The sequence below is a fragment of the Paralichthys olivaceus genome, chromosome 4, assembly GCF_024713975.1.
Source record: "Paralichthys olivaceus isolate ysfri-2021 chromosome 4, ASM2471397v2, whole genome shotgun sequence".
In the NCBI taxonomy this organism is placed as follows: Eukaryota; Metazoa; Chordata; class Actinopteri; order Pleuronectiformes; family Paralichthyidae; genus Paralichthys; species Paralichthys olivaceus.
The window spans coordinates 20090876-20118003 of record NC_091096.1 but is presented as its reverse complement, the minus strand read 5'-3'; the positions used below and the strand labels follow the sequence as shown (position 1 = coordinate 20118003).

The 27128-nt window shown below is 42.1% G+C and overlaps 1 protein-coding gene across 13 annotated transcripts; it reads right to left on the bottom strand.

Moving 5' to 3' along the window:
* Positions 1-27096, bottom strand: ep400 (E1A binding protein p400). Of its 13 annotated transcripts, none has more exons than XM_069524132.1 (54): positions 26913-27087; positions 24306-25669; positions 24085-24192; positions 23913-23997; positions 23546-23665; positions 21474-21868; positions 21058-21357; positions 20539-20724; positions 20286-20426; positions 20104-20182; positions 19943-19980; positions 19801-19858; positions 19602-19691; positions 19323-19433; positions 19049-19239; positions 18796-18973; positions 18567-18703; positions 18304-18473; positions 17985-18159; positions 17708-17844; positions 16628-16814; positions 15928-16097; positions 15623-15810; positions 14376-14675; positions 12354-12527; positions 11796-11948; positions 11517-11587; positions 11122-11411; positions 10654-10856; positions 9911-10080; positions 8903-9099; positions 8653-8764; positions 7695-7994; positions 7487-7561; positions 7257-7400; positions 7117-7161; positions 6814-6967; positions 6363-6598; positions 6066-6239; positions 5936-5983; positions 5701-5837; positions 5336-5392; positions 5160-5238; positions 4546-4713; positions 4412-4457; positions 4225-4331; positions 3833-4034; positions 3611-3738; positions 2804-3022; positions 2400-2574; positions 1961-2115; positions 1589-1750; positions 1407-1484; positions 1-1082 (listed from the first exon to the last, which is right to left on the bottom strand). In XM_069524132.1, exons 2-54 carry the CDS (start codon positions 25632-25634, stop codon positions 774-776), a joined length of 9441 nt encoding a protein of 3146 aa, XP_069380233.1. In that variant the 5' UTR covers positions 25635-25669; positions 26913-27087; the 3' UTR covers positions 1-773. The 13 variants fall into 13 exon arrangements, with proteins under 13 accessions (XP_069380233.1, XP_069380236.1, XP_069380234.1 ...); XM_069524135.1 differs by having other exon boundaries at positions 1589-1735; XM_069524133.1 differs by having other exon boundaries at positions 6363-6595.
* Between the last annotated feature and the right edge of the window lie 32 nt (positions 27097-27128).

Sequence of the window (27128 nt, the reverse complement as noted above, 5' to 3'; positions counted from 1 at the left end):
TTTGTGTATAAAAACAAAACACTTTATTACAATTAGCTGAAAAAACCCAATGAAAACACAACTACTTTACAAGTACAAATGTTTTTGTTGATATTTACATTTTTTCCTTTGACATCAATAAAAAAAGACAATTTATGAGAAAACACAAAATACTAAAGTACATGTTTACAGTGTATTTGCTGCAATAAAAAACAAATGACTAAAGGAACGTGCATTATTCTCCATTCATCTATCTATAGACAACAAGGGAATTAGACATAAAAGGGACTATTTATGAATACACTTATTCTAATGGACAGTTCATTCCCCCAACTCTGAATTACCCACAAACCTCAGCCACATATCTGTTGAGTAACATAATAATCATCACTTTGAAGGCATCTCTTTGTGTCTGTCATTTGATGAGCTGGGTCGCAGCTGTGGGGGAGGTTTTTTTTTAAGTTATAGAAATTTCAAGAAACATTCCACATTTCATGGATCAAATAAAGACATCAACAAAGACATCAACATTGTTGATTCAGTCATGAAAAATTATAAATCTCACCAGAAGTGCAGAGACCAATCTGCTTAAACTGTTTAGGTGAAATGAGTTATGTTGTGTTGAGCCTCGCTCAGGCTAAGATTTAAGGTCGGGTTTGGTTTTGGATGTGGAGGAACGTCCGTCTCTGCCCTCAGCTGCTGTGAGGTGCAGCAGAATGCTTCAGCAACACTGTACTGTCATGTATGTACTGCAAAAAAACACTGACAAATCCAGTTTCATCAGTGTGACTCTCCTAGCTGCTCCCCCCACTGGGCTTGGCAGGAGCTTTGGCTCTGATGCCCCCCTGTCGAGCTTGACCCTTGGTGGGTTGTTGGGGCTGAGCTGGTTGCTGAGCAGGAGACTCTGCAGCAGAGGGTGCCGCGGGCTGCTGTGCAGGGCTGTGGGGAGGAGGCGTCTGGATCTGCGGTGAGGCGGCTGCGGTCACCACCTGCTGCTGGATGATCTTCTGCTGGACCACCTGCGCTGTCGCCGTCCCAGCGGGAATCATCTGCACCTGAGCAGGACCTGATGTGGTGGCCTGGGTCAGAGTGACGGTCTGAGCCTGAACAGCAACAACACAAACACAACTGTTATATCCTGTTTCTGAGGTTCAATGTGAAACACTCCACTGCATTTAGAAGTTTTATTGTGCATAGACAAAGAGGAAGCAAAGTTCTTGAGGAAGAATAACAAAACCTTCGTAATTCTTCAGCCCACTTTACACAGTCAGGTTTGTACCCAACAGGCCTACAGGGATGTTTAATCTTTAACCTGGAGTATAACACAGCCTGAGGATGGCAGGCTCATGTGGAGCTGAAGAAGGACATACAGTTGCTAACCACATGTTCAAGTTACATACAGGACAAATGCTCAGCCTAAAACCTACCTGCTGAGGAGAAGACACGATTTGTTGGAGATTAGCAACGGTGGGCTGCTGCTGCACTATTTGTGGGAGCTTAGCCACCTGATAAGAGAAGTAAACAAGAACACCACCTCGCATCAATACACAAATCCATTGTTTATCTGCAAATATTTATTTTGTGATAGTGACTGGCACTGAGGTTGTACCTGGATCTGTTGGGCCCCAGCAGGTTTCTGAGCCTGGGCGATAGATGTAAAGAACTGGGTCTTGATCCCTGGTTGGAGCTGGGTCGTGGCAGCGTAGGTCACCTTCTGCTGCGCCTGCTGGGCTGGCTGAGCCGCCTGCACCGTCACCTGTTGGGTGCCGATCTAAGGTCAATAACATAACTCATCAAGTCTTAAAATAGCTTTATTAATATGATTATTACTCAAGAAATAATATAGTTAAGCAGAAAATATATAAATGTTTAAATATCAGTGTATAGCGTATTTGTTGCCTATGTTGTGGACAGAAAGCAACATGAAAACAAACGTTGTTAACACATGAAAGTCTAGTGTCTGTTGGTGTGGAACGTTTACCTTCTGCTGTACAGTGGCCTGTCCTTGCTGAGGCTGTCCTGCTTTCTGCTGAGCTGCGGCTGCTGCCTGAACCGCCGCCTGCTGCTGCTGCTTCTTCAACTGAAGCAGCTGCTGGACCTGCATCTGGGGGAAGGACGGTGTCAGCACAGGGCCACCTGACAGAGAGGAGGAGAACAATGACGTGTTAGAACTTAAGAACATACCAGAGGTTTGTAGAAAAGAAGACCGAATGTACTGTGACAGTAACCGGATGTCAAAAGAGTGTTAATCACCAACAAATCCTGTGGCCTCATCTGATTTGTCTTCCAATCAGTGGTCAGAGCTAATGATCCATTATATAATTTCAAAACTGCTAAGTGTGTTGACAAAGGCCACATGGAAATCAAACAATCAAGTGTAAGTTATTAAGAACATTCCTTGTTAAAGACTTTGAACACACCTGTTTTCTGGGCCTGGCCAATAGCCACACTGATGCCTGCGACAGTGACTGGCAGTGTAGTGACACCAGCCGATGAAACCACAGCTGGCACAGAGACCACGGGAGGCTTGGTGAGGGTCACTTGAGCCGTCTGTCCTGCCTGGGCTTGAATCTGACCCTGGGTGGGCACTCGAGTCTGTCGAGGGACATGAGTAAAGAAGAGAACAAGGATGCAAAGAACATTGTTTAGCTGGACCGCAGAGTGGACAAAGAAACATGACGGCCGTCATTAACATGCCATTTCTATAATTCTTCTGATTTTGACATACACAAACAAAAACATACGATTTATTCCTGTTGGTTAACAATTTATTTTGTATTTTGATTAATACGGTCTTGATTAATGACTCTTGACACAGTCTTACCAGTCTGGCCATCTGCAGGTTGGTCACAGCAGTGCCAGTCAGTACTGCTCCAGGTCTGGCTGCTGCCACAGCTGCTAGCTGAGGATTGGCTTGGGAGGCCTGTGCAGGCTGAACCTGGGCGGTCTGCTGGGCCCCTGCGGCCTGTTGGCCCTGGGCTGCAGCTGCAACTGCTGCGGCCACCTGCTGCTGCAACTTATGCTTGTGCATCTTTAGCAGCTCCTAGAAACACACACATTATCAGTTAAAGATACATGAAGCGTAAATTAGTTCTTAATATAGTCCTTAAAAAGAGCACACTCTGTATGAACTGTTGTTCAATTTAAAGTCACTTTACCAGTAAATCTGCTGAGATAGAAAGCTAGATCATGATTTAAGTGCTCATGCTGTACAGTGTGATCGTCTAGCCATGACCTGACATGCCCTTTTATTTGCCTATTTTTCACTGTATTTTGCAATTTCACTGAGTTTGGTGATTCAACTCGTGGCTAGGATTCAACTATGAGCATGAAGGACAAACTAAAATTTCTGACATGTCAGAAATTCATCCACCTGGTGAGCATTAGGGAGCATTGGATCGCTCCTTTCACACTACTGCACACTGCATGACAAATATCAAAGCTGAGATTCAGTCCAACTCTAAAATGAGTCTTGCATTTCAGAAATCCAGTCAAAAACAGGATCAAATAGCAGTGTATGCCCAACATTACACTTTCAGCACATTGTTTACTGGGTAAATGTGAAAATCTGCCTCCAGAGAACAGTACAGTGATAATTTGTGTAGCCAGTGTAAAGATAGTGATGATGTACCTGAGGTTTGCCCGCAGCTTTGATCTGTGGGGAAGCAGCCTGCTGCAGTTGTTGCTGCTGCTGCTGTCGGAGCAACTGCAGGTGGGCTGGGGAGAGAGACTTTCCTTGCTGCAGTTGCATACCTGCGGCTGGATGGAGAGCAGGAGATAAGCGAGATGTGTAAAACAGTGATGTATCTGAGGGACTACTTATCAGAGAAAAACCTGCAAGCAGTTCATTTACCTGGTGTCACCTGAGTGACCAGCGGGCGAGTCTGTGTCTGCACCGGGCTCAGAGTGGTAGAAACTACTGCAGATGCTGTCACTGGGGTAACGGCTCGAACGCCTTGGCCTGTTGCTATGGCGACTACTTCAGCAGGAGCAGCAGCAGCCGTGACAGCCCTCTGCTGAGCGTGGACCACCTGGGCTCCGGCTGCACCGGCAGGCTGGAACATTAATAATAAGACACAATGAGTAAACGTTACAAAACTTGTAATAATCATTGTGTATTCCAGATGTAGTTGGGAGCGCACTCTGCTTCGTGCCATTTCAAAGGCTATTTGCATCATAAAATCCCCTCAGTCAGGAGGTGGCTGAGTTGAGCCAAAGCAGCAGTGATTAATGAACATGACTCACAGACAGGGTGCCTGGTATGACTGGAGATGCCAGGCGTTTGTTGCCCTGGAAGGGACTTGGAGGAACTCCAGCTACTGTGTTGACAATCACATTCCCCCCTACAGTGGCTGGAGGAAACAAAGAGAAGTGAGTTAACCACTGGAACTCCAGCAGCTCTGCAATGAGAACCATATGAGTGTTGACGTACCGGCCTGAAGGGTTGTTCCTACGGTGGCGTTTTTTAGGGCTCCAGCCTGAAAAACATGTGTTTGAAAAACGTCACTGGGTAAAGTGGTTCACTGTAAGTAGAAGAATATTGTTGGAGGATGGTTTGATTCTCACCAGAACTGCTGCATTTGGCACAGCTGTGGCTCCGGCCACTGCAGCAGCCTGTGGGACCTGAGTCTGGCCAGCAGCAGCAGTCCCGGCCTGACCGGGTGCAGCCTGGGCCTGAGGAGCTCCAGTCTGCTGCTGTGCCAGTTGCTGAGCCTTCTGCTGCTCTGCAAGGGCCTGCAAACACAAACCCACACACAATGCATCAAATCAAAAATAAATAGAAGTCAGTAAAAAAAACACATTTGTATCTGATAGCGATGAAACAGCTGTTGATTTATGACCCTGAAAAAGGACAAGGAGAAGTTGTACTGGTCTCATTTTGTGCATGGAATCTTGAGGAGGAGATGCTTTTTATAAATTGTGGACAGTTCATGTCAGCACACATATTGCAACATACCAGCATAAGTGTGCTTGAATGGAACAGTTTCAGTGTAAGAGAGATGGACCACTGCTACCCTAGTGTAACGAAAGCATGCAGGTTGTCTGTCCAAGTGAAGGCTCCAACAGCAGATTTCTATGATGAGCTTAGTCTTTGTTTGTTGAAGTCAGACCTGCATGATACAGCATGTGGCTAAACACACTAATCTATAAGCAGTTGTTGGCACATGGCTGACAATCACCTTTTTCTCCTTGGCGATCCTCTCAGCACGTTGAGATGCGACCTGAATGGGGAGTAGGGGCTTGTCGTAGCTGATCCCACTGAAGCAAAGAAGAACAGATAATACACTTTTTTTCTTTGTTTCTAAATTTCAATGAAATTTAAATGAAAAGCATAAAAAAGGAAATATTAACACACCTTTCTGCCAAGACTGATGCATGTTTGGGATTCTTCTGGAATGGATTCATTCCGAGTCTGTAAATAATGGAAATTATTTTAATGTGTGTAAATCACTTCATTGTTAAGACAGAAAACAACTTACTGAGATGTATCATCAGGCTTTGGGACATATTACTGCCTCTGCACTAACATAATGATTCGTGCACATTTACAAAATCATATTATACACAACCCACTAACTGTTGTTTATGTGAAATCATTAAAACTTTTAGGACATGCACAACATGAGAAGTTTTCCTCAGTTTTGTGAATCTCCTGTTTTACTGTTGGCTCCTCCATAAGATTAACACAATCATTGTAAACAGACAATGACCAGTGCTTACAGTGGTTTTATGGGTGGACTCCTCTTGCTGGCGATGATCTTCATGAGTTCAAAACGGCTGTTGTAAAGCTGAATGTGAGTGGCATTGTCGTCCTGTGTATAGATCTGACAGGTCCTTAGAGGACGACTGTTCTTGGACTGAGTGAAAAACATATAATAAAGAGAAACATAATTAAGTGAGACAAGGAATTTAAAGAAAAGAAACTGACATCAAAGAGTAGTGCAGGATAAGGTACCTTGTATATGCTCTTGGTTTTCTTCTTGGGGTTTGCCTCATACACCAACTTTAAAGAGTTTTGGAATTGGTTTAGACAAACAAGTACAAGATAAGTAAACTAGTTTACAGCAAAAGTAGATGTTCATTACCTTGCCCTCCTCTCTGGGAATGATGACATTCTCGTAGCGGTTGCGACACTGTTTTGGCGAGCGGTAGATGCGGCTGCAGGAGTTCACTACATCGCTCACCAGATCCCAGTTAGGAGTGTGGGCAGGAGACACAATTGTCAGGTTCAGCGGCAACTCCAGTAGCTGCTTTACAGCCTGTCAGAAACACAAGTGTGATATTTAGATGTTGAGTACACTGTGCTATTTCACCAAGTGACATGGAGTATGATAGATTTAATAATTTCTATCACTACATGATGGAACAGCACTGTAAAGCACCTGAAGCAGAGCCCAGTCCTCACTGATGAGCCACTCTGGGTTGTCCTGGCCGGCCTCCATGGCAGGTTTAACAAGCGATGGTAACGGCTTGGCAAACGGTGCCTGCTGCTTGAGGGAGAAGTTCTTTTTCTGGTCCTTGCCCTCACGGCGAACTTTGAGCATGCTGGCCTTTTCGAAAAGGGAGCGTGGGGGAATGACTGTCTCCCCGTGGCCTTTCTTCTTCTTTCTAGCTGCTGCTGGACAAACACACACCGGTAAGGACAGAGATGCCAAGCAAAGTATTTTCCTTTAAAATAAACAGTGACTACACAAGGTATATAAATAATTCCTTGTCTGAACGCAGAATTAGTCACAATACAGTAGATGTACTGTAATACTACTAAATGGAGCCATAATGCTAAATATGAAATCACAATCAGTTCAGAACTAAAGATGGCAAATTGCCTCTCACCTGAAGGATCCATCTTAAGTCTCTTGTGCTCCTTGCGGATGTAGATAGGAGGTAGCTTGGACTCTGGCATGGGTGTGGTGTCATACATCAGCATCATTACAGAGTCGATGTAAATGTCGTTGTCATCCTGTGGAGGTGTAGGCGGAGTCCAAAGCTGTGTTGGAAAATATAACAAGTTAGAATGGAGCCAGAAAACAGAGCAGGACAATATGATTTGACTCAATAAAAAATAAATTAGGGAAAATAGGGAAAACGCAAATTCTGGACATTTTTTCCCCAGTAACATCATATTTGTTGTCTTACCGGCATTATTTCTGTATGTCCATCCTCTGCATCAAAAACATACTCCTGTTGAAATTGTGAAAAAAGTTTCATGTCAACAACAGTGCAACACAGTCCACACTTCACTTGTTTGTTTAGCATGGATCACAATGGCCACCCACCATGTTGTAGGCATCCTCTCTGGTGTAGGTGAAGAGCTCTTCATCTCCCTGCATCAGCTGCCGCTCCTCCTCCTCCTCTGCCTCCTCCTTCAGCTTCTGCAGCTGCTTCAGCTCCCAGCCTCTCTTAGAGCTCTCCAAACGCTCCTGAGGAGAATTAACAAAACATGAATCAATCAATCCAAATTTACCAGAATTTGATTACAGTTGGTTACAGACACATTTTAAGTTACCTTAAGAGCAGTTTCATCATCACTGATGTGGAGGTACTCAAGGTAATGCAAGGCATACCGTTCAATTGGTGTGAGCTGTTAGAAAATAAGTAAATGTTAACCCAGTAAGTCATAAAACAGCATTTTATTTTATGCTAATCTATTCCTTCTATTTGTTGTTTTCTGCTTCCTCAAGATCCCAAACATTAAAGAGAAAAAGTGTAGCTACCTGTTCCATGACTGCATTTAGCTCTTCAATCTGAGCAGGATCTTCTTTAGCTTGGCTCTCTGACTCTGGGTTGTCTTCTGCTGAGTCTTTGCCTGCTAACTCCTCCTCTTGCTGCTGCTGCTGCTGCTTCTCCTCCTCTGGTAGAGCATCTAGATTTATGCTGTGGAGAGCCTGGATGTAGGGTCTTGCCACTCTGGGAGAAATGGCTTCAGATGCCGACGGCTCTTGGTGAAGAACCACAAACTCCTCCACCTTCTCCCCTGACCCTGCCTCCACCTCAAACAGATCCTGGATTGTCCGCTACAGACACAAAAGATAAGACCAGTTACTTTTGCTCTGTCCTAATTCATCAATTCATTTTGTGGCCGTGAAGGGGTAGTGTTGTCCCGTTTCTTGATGTGATCAAAGGGTAGAGGTTATCTAGCCCCTCAAAAACCCTTTCAACTGTAGTGTATTCAGGACCCTGCTAAAAATGAAGGGGTAGACAGAAATTCCCAAATACGTTACGAACAGACAAAGTTAATCAAGATCAGGCAACCCTGTATATGAAGTTTGAAAAAAACGTCCCTGCTCATGTTATAATGTTCAGTGCGGGGCAGAAGTTTCTATGGACAGGACTAATGTTACATTGAAATAACTGATGTAAACACGCTGTTGGTCGATAACGGTTGTTAATATAATAACGTTAGTTGATATTGATTGTCATGTAATAATGTTGGTTAGTTGCTGATGACGTAGCGAGTAGCGTCGCAATTCCTGGAGTATGCCCTCTCCCTTGTGGCTCCGTTTGGAGGGGACACTCCCAGCAAAGGGCACTTGATGGGGTGGGGCCAAGGGAGAGGACTTGGGAAAGAGCCTTTATGTTCAAGATATACTTCAACACTGGCAATGTGGAGAAAATGAGAATTTAACTGAATCAAGCATGACAGCAGTGTAGTTTCTCATGAATGAATCTTACTTGTGTGAGGAATGCCAAGGTGTAGTCAGTTCCCTGAGCAGCCACCTCTCTGATCAGGTCCTTGGTGCCATTTTTTAACAACTTCTCTTCAATCGAATTTCCACTCTCCAACCTAGGCAACACACAAAAAAGAAACAAAAGTAGCACCAAACTCCTACCGTTACATCTAACATTTTACCAGGTAGTTAGGTACTATAAAATGTAAGCACTAAAAAATACTTTATTGGTAAAATTCAAAATCAGATTTCACCTGTATATGTGTATATCCTTGGAACGTCCTATTTTGTCACACCATTCTTGGGTGCGGGCGTCCATGCTGGGATTGAGGTCTGTGTCATAGAAGATGATGGTGTCTGCATCAAACACTGTCCCGACTGCAGAGCAGCAGCGGTTGGTCAGGATGCTACAGAAAACCTGCCTGTTCCTGTTAAACTTCTTCATATTCTCCTGCAGGGACACAACAGGAAGCACATGAACGGACTGAGATGAAAGCCAAAACATTTATTCCATGTATTTTATTTGCTTACCTCTGCAGTTTTTAGCAAACTATAGATCTTAAACTTTTGTTTACCATGTACAGTAACAGTGCATTATCTTCATCCTCATTTATATGTAACAGTTAAATTCCCCCAAAGGCTCATTAAAGCTTAATCTTTGCCCAATCGGTTGTGTGCGTCTCCATTTTCTTACAGCATCAGATCAAATAAACTAATTCAGACCCAAGAGGGATTGTATAATACATTACAACAAATGAGACAAAAAAGAGAGAAAGAACATTTAAGTTTTCAATTTGACAGTTCAGGCAGAGTAGAAACACGACAGCAGTAAATAGAAAAGTCTTAATGACATGGACCTAAAATTACTAAAGTTTGCATCTCTTAAGGCACTGAAAGGAAAAGTGTCCAGCAGGGAGGGAAGAGAGCAAGAGACCTTGTCCCCTTGTTGAGCCAGAACTCTACACTGACACTGGGAGGTCCAGGTGTTAGACAAGGAGTCACAGAAAGGTGGAGACATCTCTCTGTCACACACCTGTTCATGCTGGATAACTGAGGCAATTTATGTTTGTTAAAAAGTTAAACACTGACTGATTACTGAAGGCATGTCTTAACTTAGACTTTGCTGTCATTCAACTACTGATTAAACACTTAATTTAACTTAACTTAAAGAGAGAGAGAACCTCAATATACTCTTTCCTTTCAAAGCAAAAGCAATGAGCAACAATGTGGCCTGCCACAACCAATTTAAATGGGGATTTTACCTGTCGTTCGTCAGGAGTGAAGCTTTCATCAAGCCGCACATAAGTGAGCTGCCTGTGATCGAGGAACACCTCCAGGATGTCTAACATTTTCACCATCTGAGTGAAGATGAGGACACGGCGGCTCTCTGACCTTAGCTTCTGCAGCAGAATGGCAAGAGCTTCAAGTTTACCTTTTGAAAAGATAAATATCAAGTTATTATTCTTGACATTGTCAGACGTTTCAGTTTATGGTGGTGCTGAGTTGACCACAGATGCAGAAATTCGTTTTATGTTACCTACAATAGTGCATTTTGCTTTATAACCACAGCTGACTTCAAAATGTTTGATGATTGATCAAGAATACTGGATCTGAGTATGGAAGGAAGTGATGTCAGCACCACATCACTTTATTTACTGTGTCTAGAAGATGGTTGTGTTTGAAAAGCCAATTATTCTGTCTTATAAGAGAGATACTAGGTAAAATGTCCGGCAGAATGATTAAAGTGATGCTTTAAAAGTCCATTGAATAAGATTAAAGTGAAAGGGATCTATATGCAGAAATGTTATATAAAACAATCCCAGTGATGTTTTCACAGGTGTGAAATAATCTAAACTGTACGAATTGTTGTTTTCTTTACCCTAGAATGATCCCTTATATTCAAATACTTTATATTACATCCGGAGCAGGTCCTCTTTACAAAAGCCGAAGTGTTTCATAATTTTTTTTAAATGTATTTATTTGAAGAAAAAGATGCTGGGCTTACCTGAGTCCATCTGCATTAGCTGCATATCAGGAGAATGGAAGAGACTCCTGGACGCTAAGTGGTGGATGTCAGCACTGTGGGGGGCAGAGGCCTCTTTTACCCGACAGCAAAGAGACTTCTGCTCAAGGCTGTAGGGAACCGGAGGATTGACTGCATACAGGTGAGGAGGTGGCGCTACAGCTGGAGGCACCACACATACCAACCTAAGAGATGACATTAGTATGAAACACTGATGGATAAATATATGTACATCAGAATTGGATTAAAGAAATACAACATATAGAATTGTATTGTGATGACACTAGTGTTCACTTTAAATGCTGCAAAAAAGGTGTTTGTTTTACTTGACAAATTACTTACATCAATGCAGCTAATACCTGACATGTATTGATTTATAAGTTGTTTTATGCCGTTTTAATCGATGTGGAATATAGTTATAGATGGGGCTTCAACACTGAGCTGCAATACCTCTTGATAAGGCTGTTGGCAGCCTCCAGTCGGTCCTCCACAGAGAGCAGAGTGGATCGCAGTGTAGAGGTGGTAGCCACACAGGTTCTCTGAGCCCTGAGGCAGCTCTCTCTGCCCACCCACCTCCAGCCTCCCGCAGTAAGGGCAGAGTGACCTGGCTCTGAGCTCAGAGTACACGCCTGCAGCAGGTCTGTCCCATACAATACTCTGCGGCTGCAGCGTCGCTCATTTGCTTCAAACAGGCGACTCAGACGCTCCTTCAGCTGCTGAGTCTTTTCTTCTGAAGACTCCTAGACAAAGAGAGATGGTACACAAACATATTTAATTACATTTATTTATAAGTTCAGTCTATATGTTGTAAAATGCATGATTTTGCTTGAGAGTAATGTGCTTACTTGAGAGCCAGCATTAGCTGCAGTAGTGAGCTTGGAGGAGGCTGATGTGGCATTAGTAGTCACACCTGATGCTATTAAAGACGAGAAGTGTCATTGTGAATAACTGAGTTAAACCTACTGTACATAAAGACATAGTGGGTGCAAGGTAGCATATCTCATACAAAAATGTATTAACTTTCAACATTAAAATCCTAAATTGAAATAGGACAATGAGACTAAATGACTGATTTAGAGACAGACAGATATAACACTACAATATCTGCAGTGTGAATAGGTCACCTTGTTGGGCTGTCGTCAGGCCGGGGTGAGGTGCCCCAGGTGAAGATGAGGCGTTGGAGGCAGGAACAGCTTGTGGTATTGTTTGCATTACCATGGATCCCTGGGGCCTGATGATCTGCTGCCCTGGAGCTGACACAATCTGCAGGATGTTTCCTAAATGCATGAAACACAATTAGCAACCATTAACAGAGATGCCCTCTCTAAGACACAGTTGGACAACTATTATGCAGGATTAAGTATTATCATAAAAAGGCAAAAAAACAAAATTGCATCAATATAACTACAGACACTAAACTCAAGGTACAATGTTCATCATTAATTGTAGCTATGACATATTTAATATATTAGGACTTGTCATTGAAAGGAGATAACAGAAAGACAAGAGAAACACGAGTAGAGAGGAAGATTAATGTAATAAAGTTCCCCTTGCCAGAATCAAATCTGGGATGGTTTTTAAAACTGTGATAAATTTAAAAACTGGTGAATTTTATGGAAATGTCAAAAGGAAGGAATGAAGAGAAGTATGTTGAGAAAAAGTGACAATGGGATGTACATTACCGAGTGTACCTTGGAGCTGCAAAGGCTGTCCGGTGGTGAGCTGGCGGAGCTGGCTCGGGGACAAAGTGAACTTGTTGCCCTGAAACTGCAGAGTGACAGGAGTCTCTGGCTGGGAGATACGATTCTGACTGCCTGCTATGTTCGCCAGCTGATTAATCTTCACCACATCTCCACCTTTAATGGAAAGGAAGAACAGACAATTCATCACACAATGCATTAAAAGGTCAACTGAAATGGCTCACATTTTATCAGTTACAAAAATATAAACTTTGCATCAGTTAGTTAAAGGGTGGAATAAGGTCAGGACATGCAGAACCAGGGTGGATTAATCAGTGGAACAAGCAGAGCCGCCCTCCACAACAGAACCATAGAAGCTCCTACTTTTACAAACCCTGAAGGGAAAAGAAATTGGATGTAAGGGAGGTCCTTAGGTGAGACAGAGAGCCTGAGACATACACAGAGCACTGCACTTTACTGCCTTTTCAAACCAACACACGCTATATGTAGAGAATGGTCTAAGAAAAAAATATATTTAATGATTTAAAATGTGTTTTTTTGCCTTAGCAATTTCTGATGAAGCAATGCACTCATTCTTATCAGCATTAGTAAATTAACAGATTCAATTAAATGCATGAATAGTTTCATTTTATAATTTTTTAATATGGTTAAGAAACTTCAACAAGTTTCTATTCAGCTTTTAATGTTTTGAACCAAAGCAAATCTCTGGTCAAACAGGAAAGGCATTGTGTTAAAAAATACATAAACAAAGCTACCTGCATTTTATGACAATATATGCAATCTAATCAAATAATAGGACAATTCTGTATCTGTATGTATATATAAATATTAACTGTGGTGCAGATCACTTTTGTAAAGAAAAAGATATGCATAAATAATAATTAAAGTTTATCAAATTTAGCTCAGCAGCTATCAGAAAATTATCTGACAATACGTGTGCACAAAAACTGAGAGGACAACACATTGTTCTCTTTAGATGCATGACATGGTAATACACAGGTTTTCAAGGTATCAAAATCTGAAAGGTTCACATATACTAAATGTAAAATGGATGTCAAACCATGCAGGTATTTTTAACATATCTTTCTTTATTGATAATTCAGAAACATCTATTAAATGAATTATGCTATTATTAAATGAATTATGTTATTATTATGTTATTTAGATGGTAAAAATAGGTAATTAGTGGGAACAAGATATTAGTGTGCAGTAATCATTATGTATATGCACATAAATTATGAGACATTTTGTCTGAGGTCTGCATGGCTAAAATTATATTGAAAAGAGTCTTTCTTCAAAATTCAAAGTGTTTTGTTACTCTTACTTCCAGAGCTTGAAGCTTAAATTGCTTAAATGTTTTCTTGTTTTTATATATCAAAAATTAATCTGTGTGTTGTTACTGAAAAGGTTTCTCTGTTCACATTTGAGACAGAAAGGGGTGGAGTTGTGGGATCAATTCACCATGCTTTACAGTGATGCTCAACATCAGTGAAGAAAAAAACATCAACCAAACAACAAAACAAAGCTTTGGGATTTCATCCTGCTGCTGGGCTGATGCAAGAAACACAAGAATATTAGTAAACTGGGGGGAAATTATTAAAAAAAGGGGGAGGGACATAATAATTAAGTGAAATAGTGTAGTGACATGTAGTGTAACATAAGTGGGTTGTTCAGTGTACATGCAGGTTTTGAAAAAGAAACCGGGGAGTGCTGAGGCTGTGGAGATGCTGCTGATATGGCTACAGATACAATTTGTTTTCTTTACCATGAGTTGTGGGTTGTATAGCTACTGATATATGGCATCTCTGCCACTATCAAAATACCACTACAGTGATTCAACATTTGCACCTTTGAGTCTGTGTACAAAACCATTTCCAGGGAGAATTAAAAACTGAACACATATCAGCAGTGCCTCAAGTAAATGCCTCAGTGTAGAGCAGCCTGTATTGTTGTGCCAGAGGTGGAGGGGGAATGCTGAGAGGGAGGGGAGGGGAGGCCACTTACTAGGCAACCGTGCCTGGGCCTGGGATGTAAGAACCAGCCTCTGGGACAGTAAGCTGGGCTGGATGGCATGGCTGGGGGCTAGAGCTGGCCTGGGGACGTGTGCTAATCCAGGCTGGCTGATGGGAGCTATAGATCCCACAACTGCGCCAGTTAAGGTCTGGCCCAAAGCCACAGGGGCAGCCCCCAACACATGTTGCCCAACGCCACTGTTCCCAGAGGAGACTACAGTGGAGGAGGCAGTGTTGCTGCTGCTGCTGATGGGAGGGGTAGTCTGGGCTCTCTGAGAAGCCGTTCCAACCGCTGTGAAGTACAAGGCAATGGGGTATGGGACCACATGTTAGGGGTAACCTAATATATAGTCCAATCATTAGTATGGTCAAACAGTTTCTTCTGTATATTCATTCAGCAATGGTGGGTCAAACAGCAGATTGGGTCTGTAGTGTTATCGATTTATTGAAATATAGGTTCCATCTTTGTGGGTGTTTTCACTGGTGGTCAATCTTTGTGTGTCTATTGCCATTTATTTACAGGACAAGTTTACTATTATTACTACTACTACTATTATATCCTTCTTTGCAATATTATATCATGCTTTCCATGAAGTTACAGAGGATATGGGCCGGTAGTGCCATAATGAGGCATTATTTACTGTGGTGAGGCATAGGGCTGTTGCATTTTCCAAAAATCAAGTTTAAATAAATTTGACATGGCGTGTAATTGGTTCAAATGTAATTGGAATTTCTAATAAAAAGAGACAGCCTACTGTACACAGTAAACTGATGCTGACTTTTAATACACTTAGATTTAACCCAATGGCTGTGCTGTCATGAGGGAAAGATGTCTCATTCCCACCACTGCTGCATGAAGGATGTCATCCTGTAAAACCTCTATGACCCGTCAAACCACCCAGTAAAGGTGAATCAACAACAAAAGTTGCTGGAGTAAGACCTAACCTTTAAATGTGCAGTACTGCTTCTGAAATGCGCTGCAAATGCAGTATACAACTGAATGGGCACAGTATGAATTTGTAAACATCAGGTACAACTCAGTGTCACAATCATGCAGCATAACATTGTATAATGCACACAACACACGGGTAGAAGAATGTGAGTTAAAGGCACCAACAAAAGGCCTGTACAAGTTGTCACTCTAAGTTTGATGTGAGATGACACCATCTGGATTCCTTAAGCCACTGTGAAAACAAAATCTCCTGTTTTTTACTGAGAACCACCCCTGAATAGTCTTACCATGAGAAGTGGGGGTAGTAGTTGCAGTGGTGACAGGGGACTTGCCCCTGCTCTGTGCTGATTGGCTGGTGGTGGAGGCAGAGGTGCTGGTAGTAGCAGGGGAACTCAGAGGACGCTGGCCTGCTGCACTTGTGATGGCAGCCAGGCGACCTTCTGGCTTTGTCCCATACTGCACTGGCTGGAATAATCTGCAATATCAATGTTAAAATATCAAGTTATACTTAAAAATATTTGAAAATGTCTGAGGATCTCCACATCACCATGTCATGTTACATAGATATCTGGGGAAGGATTGTGTTGCTGACCTCATGGGTTTTATCGGACATTGTTTGGGTCTTGGTGGAGGATCTGGACCCGTGTAGATCTCCTCTATGAGCTGCTGAGTGACCTTCAGTTTCGGTACCACCTCCTCAGTCTGATACCGACTCAGTGTGTTCTCATTATTGATCAGATCAAATATGGACAGGTTCACAGTCTAGGAGAATGATGACATTTAAAAAAACAGCAAGACTCAAAATGAAGACGGAATTCCATTATCTTAAAAACATGAAATGATAGAACGTCAGCATCTCAGGAAAAAGGTGACAAAAGAAAACAAATAGAAGAAGGTAAAGAGGAGGATGGAGCATTGACATTCAAAGAAACCAATATAATTCTTATTGTCAATTAGTGGATCAATTAATTAGCCTTCAAAAAGTATCAAAAATGCATAACACAAGATGACAGTCCATTCAATGATACTAAGAACCTATGGTATCTATTACATCTAGAGAGAGAGGGACTAACATTACTTTACAGCGATAACCAAATCATTCGTACTACACTTTACATATTACTCACATTTATTATTCACTTTTTAAGTGACCATTAATTAATCTAATCTTAATAAACTGCTTTAAGGCATTTCCCAATTAGGTTGTACACATATTTTTCATTTTAGATAGTTAAATAGGGTTAGACAAATACCTAGGTACACATAGAACTACAAAGCACAATCATTTATACCTTATTTGAGTCATTCTGCAGAGCTCCCAGCACCAATGATGGGACATTGAACTGCAGAGAGGACCTGAAGTAGGAGCTGCTGGTTTCTCTGGGAACTACGAGCTCAGGGTGGTTACACACTCGCTGTAACTGCATCAAAACCTGAAGCACGCTGACAAAATGACCTGTCTTCAGTGCTTCCTGAGCTCTAAGGGAGGACAGACAAAAGACATTGTTACGAAAAACAGTTCACAGCGACATTAAAGTCGCAATGGATATTACCAACATGGACATCTACATATACTAACCATCGATAATAGGTCAGTGTTTTCCCACACACACACCCAACCAAGAAACAAACAGTCATTTTCATGAAGACACTTGCAACAATATCTATAGAATTACAAAAATATAAAAATATTTACTTTCAAAGCTATGTACATGTCACAACAATCACAAATACCAAAGATAACAAATTGATGGCAAAGAACACACACATAAAACTAAATTGCACAAATCCTCCTTGTGGATCACACAAATAGAACAACACACTATTGCACACTTGAATGCTTACTTGTCTTCCTTGATGCAAAGTCATCAATCACATCATTCTGCCCAGCAACTGTATGGTTAATATAATCACAGGAATGCCACCTTCAGCTTCTTCACTGTGTGTTATGCTCTGTGTGAGTGAGTGTGGGCAGGTGAGACCCCCATATGTGTGTTTGATCATTGTTATGAAAAAAAAAAAAAAAAAAAGGTCCGCTCAGCACTGGCGCAGCTAAATGCATTTAGGGGAAACACCAGGTTCTTCCCAGTCGAAAATAATGTGTTAAAGCTTAAGTTTAATAATTTTCGGTGCTTGTGGTTCAGTGTTGGTACTGAACCATTCAAAACATTTGAGGAAAAACTAAATTTGATAAAAAATACATGTGATGAATATCACATTGCCATAACTCACTCTAATTAAGATTGAACTGCTGTTCATTGATTCATTTTTCTAAAACCTTGAGTCCCTGTGTGAGTGGATATCATGTATTTCTCATAGCCAGTAAGTGCAACCCGACTTTGATAACTATGTATGCAGAGCTCCTATCTCACCCTGGTTGAGTGAGGATATCCTCATAAAGGTTCTTCTGTCTGTTGGAGAGACGGCACTTTAGGATGTGCTCGTACTTCTTGGGCAGCTGTTTTTCCACGTCCCTTTTGGATCGTCTCAGGATGAACGGCTGGATCATCTACGGATAAGAGTGAAAGGATTTCATATCTATGCATTAAAAGGAAATAGGGTGAGGTGAGTTAATCACGTTTATGAATCTAAATGTTTTGTAATGTTTACAGTTTATTCGATAGATGAATAAACGGGTGTTACACCCACCCTATGCAGGCGAATGACCAGTTTGTGGCAGTAGTCCTGGTTCTGGTCTGTTCCTGCCTTAACAGGGAAGTCAGAGTAGGACCTGGTGATTCCTGGTAGAAGGAAGTGGATCATGGTCCACAGCTCCTTCAGAGTATTCTGCAGAGGAGTGTTGATGAGAAGAATCCTCTGCTCACTGGAAGATGCAAAGAGTAAATTAAAATATTTCAGTTCATCAGTCAGCTGATTACAGATTAAAAATAAATCAGACAATGTGAAAACTCATCATCATGATTCTTGTTAAAATGGATATATATATAATAATTTCCAACCAGCTCACCTCCTGAGAGAAAAGACTGTTTCCCAGTGTTTTTCAGTCATGTTTTTAATGAGCTGCACCTCATCCAGGACCAGGTGCCTCCACCTTCTTCTGAGAAAATGACTCTGGTCTTTCATAAGCAGCTTATAGGATGTCACACACACATGGAAGCTGTTGGCTTCACCCCACCACTGTAGATCAGATGATATATATGATTTTTTTTTCTTAAAAGGCCTCATATATTGATATTATCATAAAAAGTGTTAAAATACAGCAAAAACTACCATTCTCTTGCATCTGCGCTCCCTTCTGTTGCCGAGGTACAGGAGGATCTTCAGGCCAGGGCACCAACGCTTAAACTCCACCTCCCAATTTAGCAACTTGCATGTTCTCACCACAACAAGGTGGGGTCCCCAGATGCCTGTGGACAAACACATTTACCATCATATATTATATCTACATATTATATATATTCACATTTAAAAAATCACACATCTTTGAATGGAGTCATACCCTCTTGGCCAGCTAAGTGGGCCATGTAAGCCACAGTCTGTACAGTCTTGCCAAGACCCGTCTCATCAGCAAGAATTCCATTGAGGTGTTTCTTGTGAAGGTTTACCAGCCAGTCTACACCGATTTGCTGATACTCTCGTAGTGACCCATGAAGAAGAAAAGGAGCTGGGCTGCGGGACTAGTTAAAAAAGATAAAAGGTCAGTTAAAGAAATTACAAAATGCATCTTTTTCTTTTATATGTGTGAATCTTACTGAGCAGGTGGTCCTGAAGCTGCCCTTCGGTAGGATGAGCTCTGTGGCTGCAGCCACTTCAGCAATGTCTCTGGCAGGTTTCCCACTTGTGCCACAAGAAGTGGCTTTGTCAGCTCCACGGTACTGATCCACGTTCAGCAGCGAGTCAATCAACACAGCTTCAGGTGGACTCCCCACAGGACTCTCCGTTTCTGGAAATAAAGGAATGTCAACTATTCTAAAGCCTAAAACGGCTGTGAGGGTGAACATTTGAACAATTTAATTTAAAACACACCTTCGCTCTCTTCCATGTCCTCCTCATCACTAGGACTTGGTTGAGGCCACTCAAAGCTGTCAACATAGGCACCAGCATACTGCTTCATCAAAGTGTCCAGAGGAATCTCAGCTAAAAGCCAAACAGAAAAACTTTTGAGTCAGCAAAGAGAAGCAAAGACTCTCAACCATGCCGAGCATCAATGATGAACTGCAGTATGTCAGGATGTGAAAAGAAAATGTATCCTCCTTGATTCTGCTTTTCCACATATGCACAGAAAGTCAACAAGTGAATAAGTACCATTTTTTGCAAGGTCAACCAACTCTGATTTATGGTCTGCTTCTCCTTCCATCGCCTCCTGTTCCTCTATGGTGCTCACTTCATCAGGCACTGAAAAAAATTACCAGTCACAATTAATTTAGCAAAGTCAAGACAACTGAACAGCACAGTACAGACTCTAACGTCTGTGTTAATATGTTTTTATCACCATGACACATACCATCTTCATCAAACAAGGACATATTTAATTTTCTTTTCTTTGTTGAAGTGGCCGCTTCCTATAAAAATAAAACATATTTAGGGATATACCTGAGGTGCAGTTAGTGTATTGTCATTCATATTTGTGTCAGTGCAGCACTTACCTCTTTATCAATGTTCTCTCCTGTCGACTGACCTGGTGCTGCAACACAAGCAATAGATGTTCAATACAAAAGAAAAAGAAGTTAAGAAGTTAGATTAAGGAATAATATAGAAAATTCATGATACAGAGCAAAGAAGTTCTGTTTTGCTAAGTGGGCCTTACCTTTAGCTGAGGCTTTTTTCAAGCCGAGTGCTTTGAGCCTCTTCTCGTAAATTTCAAACTGGAGTTTAATTTCCACAACCTGACAGAGAAAAATATCTCATTCAGACTGATAAAAGTACACAATTTACAAATCATGGCAGGGTTTGATAATCAAGACAATAAACCAAAAAAAGGTATTTTACCTGCTCAATGTTGGACCAGAAGAATTCCACCTCTCTGGCAATTGTGCTAGCAATGTGACGAAGATGGAGTTCCCTTTCTTCCTTTGACCTCTCTTCACTTTTCTTCTGCTCTTGATGGTAACGGGCACATGTGCGAACAAGCTGTAGCAAAGACACATGAGACATGTTGACTTTCAACAAGATATGGTTAGTTACTTGTCCCTTTGTTATCCTTATGTGTAATTTCACATTTTTTATTTCGTCTCAGCTGTACCTTCTTAGCAGCTGCCTCTTTCCATCTTCTCTCCTGGGCAAAGTCAGCTGCCATCCACTGCATCTCCTCCAGGAGGTAGTCCCAGTGGGACTTTGGACGCGTGGCTTCCACAAGCTTGGGAAGTCGACTGGCTGACCACTGGCCCTCCTTCCTTAGCTCGGAGATGCGTTGATGCACTTGACTCTCCTGAGAAATAGAAAGTGCATGTGGCATCAGAAAAGAAATCCAGAAGATTCCTCACAGAAGACACAAAGAACACAAACAACAGACATCACTGGGCATTGTCCATAACCTAATGATAGTCATTCTTCTGTCAAATATCAAAACAAGCAACTACGAGGAAATAAATCATATAAATCTAAATCTTTACTTTCACAAAACACAACTTCAATAGTAAATCTTTTTTTTATAAAGTTTCAAAGGCAACACAAGTGTATTTAAGACATTTCAAGGCACTGAAATCTTTTCAAGCCAAAGGTTTTCATTCATTAATCTGTAAAGTGTACTTTGGTAACTCACCAGTTTAGCTTGTTCAACTTGCTTATCCTGAGAACCCTCCTGTGACGACTGCATGGTCGCTGTTTGACCAAAGCCACCTATTTTTACAGCAGATATACCATTGGTTCCAGTCAGTTTGGACTGCGTGCTTGGGTTGATGTTAGAGCCAAGAGGACGGAGAGGACTTGCAGTGTGGGGGGTTGTAACGGAGTTAGGAGTAGAGAGGGAAGCAGGAGAAATGGTTGTCATGGATATTGAGTTGGTCATTATCCTCTGAACTGGCTGGTTTGACTCTGTACCTGGCCGAGCCAGTGCCACCGTCTATAGAGAAGTGAGGACAATACAATTTTTAAATGGGAAATAATGCAATATCACCATTAAGTCACATATACAGCATATATATAAATATATAGTATTTCTATGAATTGTAGACTTACCGCTTGTCCTGACTGTAGTATGGCCTGGGATTGTTGCTGCTGAGGTTGCAACTGAAGATGAAGACCTGGCTGCATCTGCTGCTGCAGCTGGGCTTGGAGCTGTGTGTGGGGGTTAACTGTAGCAAGGACAGGCCCACCTGCTTGCATCTTCACCTGTGCCTGAAGCTGACCACCAGGCTGAGCTGTATTCTCCACTAACTGAGCCTGCTGAGAGAGCGTCATGGACAGGCTGGCTATTGGGAGGCCACCTTGGGGCAACCTGCCAGGCAGCTGGGGAGGTGGGGTGTGCAGACTGGCTGCGTTCTGCACCGGAGGTCCTTTGGATGGGTCATACTGCTGCTGGTTCTGCTTCTGTCCTGCAATCTGGACCACTTGAGGAGTAGGCGGCATCCCGCCTGTACACATAGTAACCAAATTATAGGACGCACAAAGGGATGGTACAAAAACCAACAGGGAGAAAGACACTAAAAATCAAGTTGTTGATCTTGTCTTCTTCAGTGTTTTGTAAATGTCTTTTGTGCTCTTGATAGAATTAAATATTTTAAATATTACTTAGTGCTCGGTATCTTTCCCCTAAAATATATTTGAGAGACCCATTTAAACAACACTTTTGAAGCGAACAAGTAGATAATAAAATAGAACTTGAAAATTTTAAATGAAAGTTTGAGCTTCCGATGTTAGAGCTCCTCAGAACCTTGCCGTAATGAACTAGATGTACTGTATGAATCAACAGTAGTATACTACTTTCTGATGATCAGAGCAGAAACTAATGAAACTCATACAGCAAAATGATTACAGAAGAAATGAAATCAATGTGAGAATCTACATGTCTCTCAAATAAAATACTACTTTGATTAATGCAAAATCAAAACATTGCATCTCAAATGTTGAGAGAATGTGGGTAAAAACATCAAAACTTATACATGCAATAAGAGAGGTTGTTGAAGAGGAAAATAGAAATATTACAAAGGAAAATGAAATAAAAGAACATCAGAAAGTTAAGAGACAGGGAGAAGAAAGGGGAAAAACCAAAAATACACAGCGGACACTCACAAAAACACTATATGTTTGGCATGCATGAAGCGATGTCATTCTAGCGGTTACCAAGGCATTTGGATGCCTCACATAGCGAGAGAGCACAGAAATGAGCAAAAGGACACAAGTAGGGTCTTGCGGACAGCAGGCATGAGCGGAGCTGTGCACACTAAAGCAGCGCCTGCCTTACCTCCCTGCACGCCACACCACCTTGCCTAGACGCCATCAACACCTGGCCCTGACACACCCACACCATCGCAAACGTTAAAACCTGTGCCGTGAACACAACTCCTCCACATGATTTCCCTCCTACTTCGACTGAGGGAAAGAAGCCAAGTCAGAACAGAATGCCATGAAATAACATGGAAGAAATTCAACCAAATGTGAACATGAGAGAAATAAAGACAATCTTGAAGATGTATCGGATGAATAAAAGATTGATGACTTTGAATCCTCGTTGATGATGAGAGGAAGGATAATCGGACAGGGAAGGACTTGTGAAGGAATGACAATGGGAAACCAAAGGGAACCATGACACGTGGATTCATAAAATGGGATAGCAAGCAAAACCCATTGGGTAGTGATTTATTCACACAGGGTTCCCACTTTCTGTGATCCACCTCCAAATATGATGAAAATCCATCAGCACGGGAAGGTCTGTCCAAATAAAGACGACAGAAACAAACTTCAGAAAAGAAGAGATGGATAACGACGGGTGATCAATAGTAAAACAAAAAAGAAAAATTATAAGACATGGCATCTCCCCATCGAGTGGCTACTCTTCTTCAGACTTGGATTGTCTTCTTCCCCATTTATCCTGACAGAGAGCAGGTGCTGGTAGAGCTAATACTGAACATCCTGTGGACTATTGAGAAATCCAGCAGATGGATGAAGATCTCTTTGTTGATGCTGATCGAAGTTTTTTGAAGATGATTGTTGTGATATGTTGTTTTTTTTTAATCTCCCTAGTTTGAGGAAGGGGATACGTCCAGCAGCATCGAACAGAGCACAGAACGGCCTGGTAGTAGCACTCCTACCTTGCGCAGTTGGCATAAGCTGCTGGAGCGGAACGCCAGGTGATGATAAAGGAGCTATGCCAGGATGCTGGAAAATCAGCCCATGGCGACCAACGTCAATCCGGGACCTCTTAGCCTGATCTGGGATTCAAAACACACAATACCCTCATAACGCAAAAAAAGCACACTGCACAGAGCAATGACCTTCTGAAGACCGTACAGGTCACCTCTCCTTCCTTGGGTTAAGACTTCAACACAGAGCGCTAAAGGATGCCAAATATCTAAAAGCAGAAGCAATTAGAGGGAGAAAAGAAAACAAACAGAAAACAAAGCAAACAGGGAGGAAACAGAAACATAAGAGAGACAGGGTCTACAATCCTTGCCCTACCTGCTTGGACCATAGCCTGTTGCCTCTTAAAGGCATCCATGTCTCCTGGGTTCGTAATGGTGCCAGCAGCAGACCCTTGATGTCCCTGCAAAAGATTTAAACACAATTTAAGAAAGTAGCTATAGATAATTTCATTGTGGTAAGTGCTAAAAACAAGTGTTGCCTCTGTCACCTGAAACTGCTGCTGGGTGGAGAAAGCTGCAGAGACATTAGGAGGAAGTTGGGTTGCTATGGCAACTGGTGTAACTGCTTGGCCATCCTTTCCTGTAACAACCTTTACCTAAAAAGATACAGATTTGACAGATGTACAGTACTCATCAAGTTAAATGAATGTACAACTCTCAAATTGTAAGGTTCCTATTGGATCTCACAATAAACACCTGCCAGTAATACCTCATCATTAATGACCTCTGACTGCTCTTCTTCCTCCTCTTCGTCTTCAAGGTCCAAGTCGTTCTGTCTCAGGTAAGTATACAAGGGAACACAGGGCTTCTTCTTAAAAGCTACATAGTCCATCATGTTCCCTTGGAGGTGCTGCAGAAAGAAAAGTTCTATCAGATATTCTTTGAAAACTTCCTTTAAGTTCTCCATCTTCTTGTTGTGGTGCTCCAAAAACTGTTTCCTCAGCTGGGCAATCTCTGGTGTAGAAGGTGCAATTTCCTCTAATTTCTTGGGAACTTGCTTCTTCATGGAGCCCACAGAGATGCTGTTGGGTGCAAGTGGATTGTTGGTGATCCCCTGTGGTGGACTGGTGAGGGATGGGCTAGAAACTGGAATGGAGGATGGTATAGTGAAGGTTGCTGTGGCAGTGGTTCCCACTCCAGCTACCACACCCTGTGTTGTCTTCTCAAATATCATAGGGCGTGCCAGCTGTCCTTGAATGATACTGCTGATCTGTGGAGGTAGGTTGGAAGTGGTAATGTGACCAGGACTTCCCAGAGTGGAGAGAACAGTACCAGTGGCCACTGGACTTTGAGGTCCAAGGTGGTGGATGGTGCCTCCAGTCTGTGAGTGAGGCTGAGAAAGCCGGCGTTCTCTCACAGAGCCAGGTGCTCCTGCAGAGGCCAGCTGTACCTGGCCAGAAGTGGCTGGGGCAATCTGAGCCAGTCCCGTCCCCTCCTGGTAAACAAAGTGGCCACTTCCCGATGGACTGCCTAAACTGATTTGTCGCACTAACATACCAGCTTCAACAAATCGTGTTGGACTCTGTCCACACACACCCAATGCTGCTGTGGGTGCTCCTGGTCTTGTAACTCCTTGCAGAGGGACTGGGCTGTGCTGGGTGGGACTTTGGGGCTGCATGGGTTGGGGCACAGGTGAGGTTACCTGGATATAGGAGGATGGTGCATGCTCAAACCTCCACTGAGGTGTAGTATGCTGGAAGCCAGGGGATGCTGGGTTCTGTATTGGGAGTGGAGTTAGGGTGATCTGCTGGTTACCAGTCACCATCTGTCCCACATTTTGTAAAGTGATGTTCATGTTCTGGCCAGTGACTGGGCTACGACTCATGATTATTTGATAATTGGGCGACTGAGGGGCTGAAGGGCTGGCAGCGGAGGAAAACGTTGTCACGGGTGATTGAGGATGGTTAACTGTAGCTTGCTGCTGCGTTGCTGCCATGTTTGGCTGCTGCTGTTGCGGCTCCTCTGCTTCAGACCCGCTGACAGACTTTGATCTCTGGAGCTGTCGTTGCATATTCTGTGATCCACTTCCATGGTGCATTGCGTGACACTGTTACTATGTCTAAACACAATAATCTGTGAAAAGAAAAAAGCACAATAATAAGTGATTTTAGTCACAAACACTAGCAACATGTTGCAAGAGTACAATAGAGCCATCCTGAAACCAGATTTCACATCTCTTATTGATTTGTTTTTAAATTGATTTCTCAATTAGACAGTATGATAACATAGTTACCACCATCTATCTCTTTATCAATGCTTGCAGTAGCAATCAAAATTTGATTTGATATAAACAATTTACTGGATTCACTTGAAACAAACATTCATATCTGGTTGATATATCTGAGAAAACTAACCATTTAATAATGTTAATAAATATACTTTGATGTAAAATCAGTCATTACTGGTTTAAAATTGGTGGACAATTGTCAAACACATTAATCTAAATGCATGTCCAATGAGCAAATAGAAATATAGAGATCAGCTATTTGACAAGTAAACTTCACACTGGACAGTTGTTACATCAACATATTACAACGGGATCGTTTATGTGAAGTAATGGTGAGTTAATAGCAAAACAAGGCAACGACAGGCACCTTCAGCCCAAAACTTAATTGCATGCAATTATAAATTACAGGCTACAAGACAATATCTTTAACATTACATGTGTGTATCTATGCAGAACACAAAGGAGGCATGAACATTTTAAAAAATCACTGACATTGTAAATACAGATTGTTAAGTGATATGAAAGCCGTTGATCTAATGTACCGCTGTGAATCGGATGCATTATAAACAAAGGTGATGTATCGTTACGAACACTTATAATGGTGCTCTTCACTCACTGTTGGCCGGTTACAGCGTTGAGAGACAGTATGTAAACAGACCACCACCTCTCACAGCTCAACACTGACATCATTACCTGTCACCAACATGACCAGCATATAAATACCTATGAACGAATCCTCTCTTGAATTTTCATTGTTTGTTACGTGGTTGACGGTAGCGTCAACTTAAAGTGGAGCTCCGGGACGGTCCGCAAAACACCGCTAGCTAGCTTACTGCAATACACTACATTAGCATGCACATTTGAGAATAATTCAGCTAATTATATTAGGGGTGATTAATACACCTAAAATCTACTACAGTTGTCAAAGCATTAACTTGCACATTTAGGCTGTCTATTCCATTTAATTAATTTCAACGACCCTTGCTGCGGGACGCGTGCTAACTAATGCTAACGGCGTTAGCTTGTTGCTGCTAGCAGGCCAGCTACCGGTCAATAAATACATTTTATCACCTCAGAGATGTTACTTACAGGGAGTGGGGCTTCTGTAGTAGTGTCATAAATCCTAAGTCATATTTACAGTGAGTCACATGCTGTAACAAATGTTATTACACGGAAAAATAAAATATCGATATTGCTAGCGGCTAGTCAATGTTTTGGAGCTAATTTCATTCAGCAACATGGCGACCGCGGCAACCTTTGATGTGACCCGGATGTCGTTCTCTCTCCAGGAAGCGGTGACTCCAC